The sequence below is a fragment of the Nanorana parkeri genome, unplaced genomic scaffold (assembly GCF_000935625.1).
Source record: "Nanorana parkeri isolate BGI_ZX_2015 unplaced genomic scaffold, ASM93562v1 scaffold2911, whole genome shotgun sequence".
Classification (NCBI taxonomy): Eukaryota; Metazoa; Chordata; class Amphibia; order Anura; family Dicroglossidae; genus Nanorana; species Nanorana parkeri.
Window position 1 is genome coordinate 4,653 of NW_017309179.1, and position 11,714 is coordinate 16,366.

General features: G+C 45.1%; 1 protein-coding gene across 1 annotated transcript in view; it reads left to right on the plus strand.

Annotated features, from left to right (window-relative positions):
• Nucleotides 1-420: 420 nt before the first annotated feature.
• Nucleotides 421-11,714, plus strand: part of LOC108802514 (zinc finger protein 585A-like) — a gene marked incomplete at its 3' end in the record, with an annotated part of 58,584 nt that continues 47,290 nt past the window's right edge. The window contains exons 1-2 of the mRNA XM_018574378.1: nucleotides 421-676; nucleotides 761-1,264. Coding sequence (XP_018429880.1) covers nucleotides 421-676; nucleotides 761-1,264 — 760 coding nt within the window. The remainder of the gene's footprint in view (nucleotides 677-760; nucleotides 1,265-11,714) is intronic.

The window sequence follows — 11,714 nt, forward strand, 5'->3', positions numbered from 1 at the left end:
AGACCAACATACATGACTCTGATTGCTGACGTGTGTAATGATTTCTCTCCAGCAGATGGATGTGATGTCAGGAATACCTCGGAGAGACATCTTATATTATCTGCTGATTGTAAGTCAGAAGATAATGCCATCACACAGGATTCTCCAGGAGTGAATCCAATCACACAAAATATACATCACAGACCTCACTGTTTGGAGACATCAATGGATCCCTCTGATCAGGGTGAATCTTCTGATCATTCACATACTATGACTGGAAATATCCATCTAAGATCTCACACTGCAAGAGATTCAACTAATCCCAAGGAATCTTCCTCACCCCATAAAGGAGAGCACAGAGGTGACAATCCTTTCTCACATGCAGTGTGCGGGAAATCTTTAATTGAAAACAAAAACTTTCATAGACCCCAAAGTATTAACATGGATGAGCAAAGCTATTCATGTCCAGAGTGTGGAAAATGTTTCTTTCACAAAAGAGACTTTCTTTTACACCAGAAGAATCACAGAGGTGAGCGACCTCATTCATGTTCAGAGTGCGGGAAATCTTTCACTCAGAAAGGAGGCCTTGTTAAACACCAGACAATTCACACAGGTGAGCGTCCTTATTCATGTGCAGAGTGCGGGAAATCATTCCCTCGGAAAGGAAACCTTGTTTTACACCAGAGAATTCACACTGGTGAACATTCTTATTCATGTTCAGAGTGCGGGAAATCATTCATTCATAAAGGAAACCTTGTTAAACACCAGAGAACTCACACAGGTGAGCGTCCTTATTCATGTTCAGAGTGCGGGAAATCTTTCACTGATAAAGGAGTCCTTGTTATACACCAGAGAATTCACACGGGTGAGCGTCCTTATTCATGTTCAGAGTGCGGGAAATCATTCATTGATAAACGAGCCCTTGTTATACACCAGACAATTCACACAGGTGAGCGTCCTCATTCATGTTCTGAGTGCGGGAAATCATTCATTCATAAAGGAGACCTTGTTATACACCAGAGAATTCACACTGGTGAACGTTCTTATTCATGTTCAGAGTGCGGGAAATCATTCATTCATAAAGGACACCTTGTTAGTCACCAGAGAAGTCACACAGGTGAGCGTCCTTATTCATGTTCAGAGTGCGGGAAATCATTCATTCATAAAGGAGATCTTGTTAGACACCAGAAAATTCACACAGGTGAGCGACCTTATTCATGTTCAGAGTGCGGGAAATCATTCATTCAGAAAGGAGAGCTTGTTAGGCACCAGAGAATTCACACTGGTGAACGTTCTTATTCATGTTCAGAGTGCGGGAAATCATTCATTCATAAAGGACACCTTGTTAGGCACCAGAGAAGTCACACGGGTGAGCGTATGGAGGAGAGCTGTCGGAGAATGTAATGTAGATGGTGGGAGGAGAGGTGTCAGAGAATGTAGTGTGGCTGGTGGGGGGAGAGCTGTCAGAGAATGTAGGGTGGATGGGGGGGGGGGGGTGTCAGGGAATATTATGTGGAGAGAGCTTAGCATATTGTTTGGATGAGGGAAGGGGTTCCCAGAATGTAGTACAGACATTGTGGAAAGAGGTAGAATACAGGGGCGTAAAGAGTGTTTCGTGATGAGGACACTGCTAAGAGAATAATGTGTGGTGGGGACACTGAGGTTATAAGAATGTCTCTACCAGGGTGTGGGTATTACTGAGGTAATAATGTGTGTTCTGGAGACTTTTCATTATTGCAGTATAAAGCTCCGGAATGGACTGGATGTGATAAGATAATTCATTCCCGGTGATAGGATTCTCCAGAAGTGAAAGTTACAATCTGTGGTATAAATCTGTGCTGTGAGCAGCTGGTCAGGGCTGATCGCTCAGATCTGGGCTCTACTCTATGTACTGATCACTTACAGGAAATGTGGCAGAATCTCCAGGGAGAAGAGGAAGTTTCTCTGTTGATGAAGATAGATGATCCATGGAATAGAGTCACCATACAAGAATTAATTACAGTCATGTCTAATGTGTACATTTACTAGGAAGGGGCGTGACCGATATGAAATAAATGAGTCCGGTGTATATAAGAAATCACTCTATAATATTATCAAAATGTCAGATATCTGTATACAGTAATGTTTGTACATTATAATTTGGTGCATTCATTCAGTTTGCTTTTCATTCTTTAGTTTTGACATCCGGAGTCAATCAATTTCTTGTACTGAATGAAGTCGAGAAGCTGACAAAATTTACATGAACTTGTTAGCTAGAGAGTGTTAAATAAATCACACGTGGGTTTGTTGTGCTTCCCCAGCAGTGTATTCTCTTCCTGGAGGTTGCAAAGCGTCTCCTGGTGGGTTTTTCCACCAGACTGAAAAAAGTGTCACCTCACCTTGTAGGTGTTTTAATGTTCAAAATTCTTTAAAAAAGGTCACATGTCATAACTCCTCCCCCATACATCATATGATCGTGGAACCTTCAGGGAAAGAACGGTGGCACAAAGGTTACCTGACTGATACTAAACATGAGGGTTTTATCATACAGTATGGAGGAGTTCTGAACATTGGGTCTCTTTATGGTATTTCTGGTTCTGTTAGCTGTAGAGTGCCGAGTTTGGACTCTGTGGATAGCAGAACAATAGCTGGAACCAGAACCGTCACTTTCGGATCTGTTATTCATAACTAGAAACCGTTATGAGGGTTCCACGATGATCAATAGGAAAAAGATACCGCATGGCCCAGATGCCATTATTCAGTCTCCAGCCCCTTCCATCTGATTGGCTGATCTCAGGGGGTGGAGACTGGTTTTGATCTTCCTAGTATAATAACGGAGATCTGAAACCAAAAAATTGTCACATTCAAGGGGTCCATTGACATGGGAGTGTGTCCACGTCTTTCCATCCAACCCCGGGAGCAGGATTAAGCATAATCTGTGTAAGTTTTATCCCGTTATATTTTCATACTGTTGGCTTGTATGTATGTGCGTCTCATTGTGTAACATCTTATTTGTGTAATCACCTTTTTCTCTGCACGGCCCGTCTGGGGTTATTAAATACATAGTATTTGAGGTTGAATAAAGACATAGGTCCATCAAGTCCATGTGTGTGCATTTATGAAATCAATAAGCTGGTTTTTGATTGGTCTAAAAGAACGCACAAATCTGAAGAGACTGTTGTGTGTAATGATCTGTCTGGTTGTAATTGGACACTCAACTGTGGAGTTAGTTTTATTCATGGCGGGGATCAGTTTGTGATTCCTTCATTCACACTCCATATACTGTTTAATGGAGGGTTTGGAATCTTTTCCTCAGCAACAGGAGGAGCAATCAATCCAGCAGATTCAGGGACACCTATAGAGTGCAGAGCTCTGTATAATCAGTATCTAGACTGGTTACAGTCCAGGTATCTCTAAATTGAATAGCGACATTTTAGAGGGCGCTACAACACTCAACTGTGGAGTTAGTTTTATTAATGGCGGGGATCTGTTTGTGATTCCTTCATTCACACTCCATATACTGTTTAATGGAGGGTTTGGAATCAATTACATCATCCCCCGTCAATTTTGGCTAGCTATAGTGGTACTATGTATTATATGGTGAGAGCAGGTGCATACAACATGCGTTTCTTTCCTAACCCCACACTAAGTTAAGGTGAACTAAGTTCTGTAGACCTTCCAAGTCAGGTTAGCGTATATAGTACAGACAGTATAAGTGCTTTTAAGAAGATATGCCACACAGTTCAACACAACGTCACCTCGGCAGGAGTTTAAAACACACAGTTGCATGCAATGGAGTAATGAGATAATGATCACAGTTCCAGTAAAGTAATTAAGCAGCGCTCCCCAGCAGAGCAGAGGTTAATTCCCCAGGCTCAAGGTATAATGGGTTACAAGTGCACATGAATGGCATTCAGCAGGAGTTATCAGCAGTACATATGCTTCACCGTTCCTGTTGCACGCTACTTGCAGAGCTTCTATGTCAGAGGAATAGGCTGTAACAATACCTTCCCATATCAGTTAAAAGTCATTTAAAGGAGAACTATGAGGCGAGTGCTTTTCACTCACCTCATAGTTCTAGCCGACCTGTGACAATGAGACTGTCACAGGTCGGCTCAGTAGATCGGGAGGTGAGCGAACACATACCGGCGTTCGCTCACTTCTCGATCCTGTCACGGCTCTCTGCCGTGACAGGGGAGTGGCTGGATTATCCTCTCCCCGCTCCGATCTGCCAGCGCTGACTGGCAGAACGGACGGGGGAGGGGGCGGGTACAGCTGGCTCTGCCTTTAGATAGGCAGAGCCAGCTGTCAGTCACGCAGCTGGGCAGATCCCGGCACAATTGTCAGGATCAGCTTCAGCTGCGGCGTCTCAATATACCGCGAGCAGCACTGCGGCGTCACACCGCGAGCTACAGCTCGCGGTATACTGAGCCTAGGGTGACGGGAGGACGCTAGTTTGTGTCCTCCCGTTACCCAAAGGAGAACTATGGGGAAAAGACTTAACCCCATAGTTCTCCTTTTAAGCTGAGTTGTATGCAGTGCAGTCAATTTCACACCAGCACAATGTAATGCTGATCTCTATCAGCTAAGCCAATGGTTACCAGTCCAAATGCCCTCAGGCTACTTGCGGTTGTGGAGTCCTCTGATAGTTCCGCGTGCACCGTTCACAACGGTCTGACGCCAAACAATCAATTCTGCTCCCTTAAATCCCTCCTGAACAGCCCTGAAGGGGAGGAGCCGGCTGCCGTCCATTACGGCCCTGACGGGGAGGAGCCAGAAGCTGAGCTGGCCGTGCGCGGCCCCGCCACGCAGCGCTGGACCGTGGACGTGTAAGTCTGTTGCATTGTGTGTCTGATGTATGTGTATAGCTGATTGTATCATCGGGGTCTGGAAGCTCGGTTGTAAGTCATTGCCAGGCAGGGATCCGTGTGTCTGGTGGGGGTGTGTGTGGGCAGTGGAAGAAGTGGGTACGCCAAGGTTCTAGCTGAGAGGATAGCTTGGGGAATCTTAGTGGGCGTGAGGAAACCCCTTAGGCTACCACACAACCATTAAAGTCCCCACACTAGGGTTGCCACCTTTTCTTCAAGCGAAACCCGAACACTCCAGCAACGCACGGTCATTTTTGTGGCAGAATGAGTCGTGGCTTTTTCAAATGTAAAAAGTGCCGCCCATTCATATGTAAATATCACAGTAGAGACTATTTTCAGTAGGGGGCTAGTAGCCCCTGTCTTAATTTTGGTTGCCCCTGTCTGCCTGACATCTTGTGTCCGGGTTTCTGCTGCCAGGAAACCCGAACACAGCATTCAAAACCCGAACTGTCCGGGTGAATCCAGGACAGGTGGCAACCCTACCCCACACACCTTACGATAATCGTACGATGATCGCGGGAACTCCCGCGATCGTACGATTATTGTAAGGTGTGTGGAAGCCATGCGACCTCTACTACTGAAAGGTCGCACGACCTTACGATGTTCGGCGGGTTTGTGGCATGTCCGTACGATAAAAGCCGCACACTGTCCGTTCGGCATTGCGGTCATCGGGAGCCCGCCCCTCAGGGGGCGTGGCTTGCGATCATCGCAAGTATGATCTGCCTATGCAAGATAGGCAGATCGTACGTTTTTTTAAGCACCTTACAATCATCGCAGTGCAGGAGACTGTGAGTGGAGGTTCTAACTCTAGAGGTAATTGTGCCTGGTTTAGCTAACCTGTACCTGCTAGTGAGAGCAGAGTGTGTTGTCTGCAAAGCCTGGGTACCAGTCTGCTTGAGGGCAGAGTGTACGTACTAGGAGAGTCCAGGGAAAGGTTCCCCACAAGCCTGGAAGTTGTGGGTGGTGGAAGCTTAGATTAGTTTAGTTGTGTGTGCGTGTTGTTGTACGGCCTTACTGTCCCGCTTGCGGCATGGGAGGCACTCTGGAGGTTCTCTCGACCATCTGCCAGTGTGCTGGAAGATCTCAGAGGAAGGCCGAAGGACGTTGATAGCCCGCGTGTCATCCGGCCCTTCCTATGTCCCTGTACCCCCTTGGTGCCCCTCCCTGGTCCACTGTCCGTGACAATTGGTAGCAGCAGTGGGATCGTTAATCACCATTTCCTGGTCTAGACAATTAGTGATTTTTCAACCCTCTTACCACCAAAATAAGTCACGTGGTCCTTTGGGGTAGAGCGCATATGTGACAGTGGCCACAGAGCTTAAAGGCAGGTAGTGGTATCACATGCAGACAGGAAGTGGTAAACACATGTGAGGAAGTAAACAGTGTGACGTACGCCCGACCCGAACCCACTGAACATCAATCACACGTGACTATGTGCAGTTCTGACCCGAACGTTGCATCACAAGGACGTTGGGATACCACCCTGCACAGATATGTACCAGCTCACGGGACAACAATTTCAGGCCAGCAGAATGAGAGCGATTGAAAGAATGATTTGATAAACAGGTCCTCTTTTATTTCCAAATATGTTAAAGTCAAAAGTCTTAACTAATATTCCACAGATTTTCATTCTATGCCTTCTTTTGTTATCTGTATTGTACTTTGCACCTCTTTTATGATATAGCATATTGGAAGTAGCCGATAGTGATAAGAGTTATCTATAACTAATGATTCCAAAGTTCTTCTTTCCTATGCCAAGCAACTAAAGTTAGTAATGACTGATGTCATATGATGCCACAATTCTTTCTTATCTTGTTATTCAAGACACCGCTTCTATTCAGTATGTGCTCATAGGGTACAAAGTTTAAATGCTGATTCAAACTTTCTGTGAATGCTTAAACGGTCTACCAATAAACGGAGCATGATCTGAATCAGCCTGCTTGTGTTTGGTTCAGTTCTGTGTTCCCCGAGGCCTCGAGAAGAAGGAATCACAATCCCCCAGCCGTTTGAACAAGAAGCCCCTTTCATCGATCGTCACCAGGGTTGGTTAACTCCCCATTTAACCCTTTACACACCAAACGTTCACTGCCACCACGTACTTTAACGGAAGTAAAAAAACGTAAAGCCTATGATGCCGCTGTCCTCTCATAGAGGAATATGACCGATCACTATACAGTACAGTCTATGATATCTCTGTCCTCTCATAGAGGAATATGACCGATAACTATACAATACAGTCTATCATATCTCTGTCCTCTCATAGAGGAATATGACCGATCACTATACAGTACAGTCTATGATACCTCTGTCCTCTCATAGAGGAATAGGACCGATCACTATACAGTACAGTCTATGATACCTCTGTCCTCTCATAGAGGAATAGGACCGATCACTATACAGTACAGTAAAGATCACAGGCCGGATTAGCAGAGCTCGGGGGAGGTTTGTTTTTTGGAATGTGGAGAGAAAATGAAATAAATGACGGCCTGCATTTGCTCTGAACGGGGGGACAAGAGAAAGCGAGACTTACTATTAGTAGACCTCATTATCGTCACAAACAGAACCCCCCATTTCACCATCACTTCTGTCACTAATGTACAACAACATGCAGAATTTAGTAACTGACAGAAGGAGCTGAGGGGAGCCTCACAGCCAATCAGAGTCTCCCTTTCCCTCCTCTACTGCCACTGGCTGCACTCCCTCCACAGGAACCAATCACAGGGCGGGGTCAAAGTCACCGGGCAGATTCTGGTCTCCGCAGAGATTTACCTCAGACCTGACCACAGAAACCCTCATAATTATCCATTTATGTATCACTGACATATACCGCAGTGCTGTACACAGAACACTGAGCCAGTCACATCAGTCTCTGTACAGAGGAGCTTACACTCTAATGTCCCCCCACAGTCACACACTATTATTATACATGTATATAGCTCTGACATAACGGAGACTGAAGTATTACGGTTTGGCAAAATTGTACATAGAAGAGCTCACTCTTCTATGTATAATTTTGCCAAACACGTTACACGGGGCTCCTCTCCCGGTTGTTGAAGAGCTTTTGCACACCATTTTCCATATAGTTAACAAGTGAGAAACTTGACCATATTACAGTTGTGCGCTTCCATGCATTTTTTGTTCAAACTGAAGTATTACGGTGGTAATCTCACTTGGAAACCACACACAGGAAGTGATGTAATGTACAAAGAGGAAGTTCCGGGTGAGAGGTGAGTTGGGAGGAAGTAGAGAGGAGACGTTGCTGGAACTGGCTGCAGAGGAGGTAAGAAGATATTATTTTATATTTACACCCAGTAATCCCCTCCTGTATATCCATCGTCTTCCCCCAGATTCACTGAGAGATCTGTTATAGTTTATAGCACAGAGGGACGTAAATATAGAGCCGTCTTTATAGACCGGATACATCCTATAGAACCAATTATCCATCTGTACACTCACAGTTCATGGTTTGTAGTAGAGATAACCCAATAGCAATACTAGTATCAGTATCGGGGCCGGTACAGGACATTTACAGGGGTACTTGTACTAGTGAAAATGCCCCACGTTTTTAAATAGGTTCGGGCTGATTGTAGAAGTCATCCTGCTGGATCACTTGTACAAGCCGAGTGCTCATCTGTACAATAAGTGCAAAATAATACCCCTTGATCCTGCCAGAAATCTTGTCAGCTGATAACTTCCTGTGCTCTCTGCCCGTGCTGCACTCTTATCAGTTCCATTGTTCCCAGTTATCTCTGAGGATACGTTCTGGAGAAGAGGAAAGTAGTCCTATCCTTGCATGATAAATATGACCCATGATATAGTATAGGAAGCAGTCTGAGGTGTGAGGACTCTGGAGGAACTCTGTGTAGACATTATTCATCCCGGGACAGTCATTCTCACTTTATTATCCATCTACAGAGAGGAGAGTACTGTATGGATCACATGACCACATCAAAAAGAATGGAGAAGGATTGGAATAACATGACTGAAAGGTTTATAGACCTCACCCTGGGGATCATCTACCTGCTGACCGGAGAGGTGAGGAGGATTCTGGGAGGGTCACATGACATCAGATTTATTTTTGTAGGGTAAACACAGGCCTCACTAGAGAGGCGAGGAGGATTCTTGGAAGTCTGTAGTGGTAATTGTTATTTTCTCTCTTTACTCAGAATTATACAGTAGTGAGGAAAACATCTGATAAACCATTAACACCCAACAGATGTCTTGATGGGACATCACCCATCACAGAGCCTCCACCTCACTGCCTGACAACAGAGATCAACAGGGCCAAGAAGATTCTAAAAGTCACCCAGAAGATCATCAAGCTGCTGACAGGAGAGGTGAGCGGTTCCGGGAATTCTGGGACATGATCCAGGAACAGACAAGGGATGTGTCTGGATGGTGACTGTATCATTGTGTGTGTCAGGTTCCTATAAGGTGTCAGGATGTCTCTGTCTATTTCTCCATGGAGGAGTGGGAGTATCTAGAAGGACACCGGGATCTCTACAAGGACGTCGTGATGGAGAATGAGCCGCCCCTCACATCACCGGGTAAGAGGAGAGAGCAGTACGGAGGGTCCACCTAGATCCCCCATCATCTGATACACACATAGAAACAATGTATTCAGTCAGTGTGTGTGTTTCCTACAGATGGATCCAGTAAGAGGAACCCACCAGAGAGATGTCCCCGTCCTTTGTATTCCCGGGATCCCACACAGGAAGTTCTCACCGTCCCTCATGAGGTTAAATAAAGAAATCATTGCTGATATTTTTGATCTGCTCATGATCCTTGTAGTTACATCTGATCTCATTGTTCTCAATATTCAGAGTGAGTGTGATAATGTCGTTAAAAAAGAGATAAAAGAAGAGGAGGAGGATGTTGGTGTGATGGAGTTTTCAGAAGACTACGAAGTCCCCGTCATGATGGAACCATTCAGTGACACAAACCCACCAGAGAGATGTCCCCGTCCTCTGTATTTCTGGAATTCCACACAGGAACATCATGAGATCCCTCAGGTGAGTCCTCTGTATTTCTGGAATTCCACACAGGAACATCATGAGATCCCTCTGGTGAGTCCTCTGTATTTCTGGGATCACAACATCTCACAGAAGATTACAATTGACACCAAACCCAGAAGTTAAATCTTAAAAATACATCCAAGTCCCCAAACTATTTCCAACAATGTATCTTCTTTGTGTATCACTCGGCTGTAGATCCTCCAATCATCTCTGACACTGTCCTTCCTTCTGGAGGGGGGGGGCTACGTCTGTTCCCCATGGTCTCTGTGTGTGTTGTAGAGTAGTCACCGCTCCAAGCTCCCCCCCGGGATGGACTACAATCTCGATGCAAATCAGTAAACTAAACCTGATATTGTAGTCCATCCCGGGAGCGAGCTTGGAGCGGTGACTACTCTACAACACACACAGGGATCATGGGGAACAGACGTAGCCCCCCTCCAGAAGGAAGGACAGTGTCGGCACCAATTCAGAGATGAAACTAGAGTTACCATATTTTTCCGTCTATAAGACGCCCCCATGTATAGGACGCCCCCCACTTTTCTTACCCAAAATTCAGAAATCAATATTTCCCATGCTCTTTTGCATAACTGATTACATCCAGGTTAAATTTAGCAGAGTAAGACAGCCGCTTACTGGTACCGGTATTTACCGATATTTTTTTTGTTTTCTGACATTTCTATGGGCTCCCTGTTGCATCTGGGCACTGGCTACACGCTCTCCGCAGCATCAGCTGACGTTGGGTACATGAGGCTCATGATTGGAGGAAACCTGTTAGCTTGTCTCTGCAATCGGAAGTTCCACTCGTGAGGCTAGTCTGCAGAGGTATCGGCAGTTTTGCAACCGCGGTTCTCCTCTCGGCCCCCCGTGTATAAGACGCCCCTCCATTTTAGGTAAATATTTTTAAGAAAAAGTATAGTCTTATACATGGAAAAATACAGTAAATCTTATGCAAGTACCTTAACTATTAACATAAATGTATCTTATTTGTGTATCACTCGGCTGTAGATCCTCAAATCATCTCTGAATTGGTGCTGACGCTGGCCTTCCTTCTGGAGGGGGGTGGCTACGTCTGTTCCCCATGGTCTCTGTGTGTGTTGTAGAGTAGTCACCGCTCCAAGCTCCCCCCCGGGATGGACTACAATCTCGATGCAAATCAGTAAACTAAACCTGATATTGTAGTCCATCCCGGGAGCGAGCTTGGAGCGGTGACTACTCTACAACACACACAGGGATCATGGGGAACAGACGTAGCCCCCCTCCAGAAGGAAGGACAGTGTCGGCACCAATTCAGAGATGATTGGAGGATCTCCAGCCTAGTGATACAAAAAACAGATACATTGTTGGAAATAGTTCGGGGACTTGGATGTATTTTTAAGATTTATCTTCTGGGTTTGGTGTCACTTTACATAAAAATATTTTTAACAAATGCTGATACTTACTTAAATGTTGACTTCTCCATGATGTATATTGTTACATCTGATCTCATTGTTCTCAATATTCAGAGTGATTGTGATAATGATGTTAAAGAAGAGATAAAAGAAGAAGAGGAGGAGGTTGGTGTGATGGAGGAACCTTTAGAAGAACACAAAGTCCTCTTAAGATCCAGTAAGAGGAACCCACCAGAGAGATGTCCCCGTCTTCTGTATTCCCGGGATTCCACACAGGAAGATCTCACCGTCTCACATGAGGTGAAATAGAGAAATAATAGATAATAGGGGATACTTTTTGACCTCTTCATCATCTATGTAGTTACATCTGATCTCATTGTTCTCAATATTCAGGGTATAAACCAGAGTGATTGTGATAATAATGTTAAAGAGGAGATAAAAGATGAGGAGGAGGTTGGTGTGATGGAGGAGTTTTCAGAAGAACA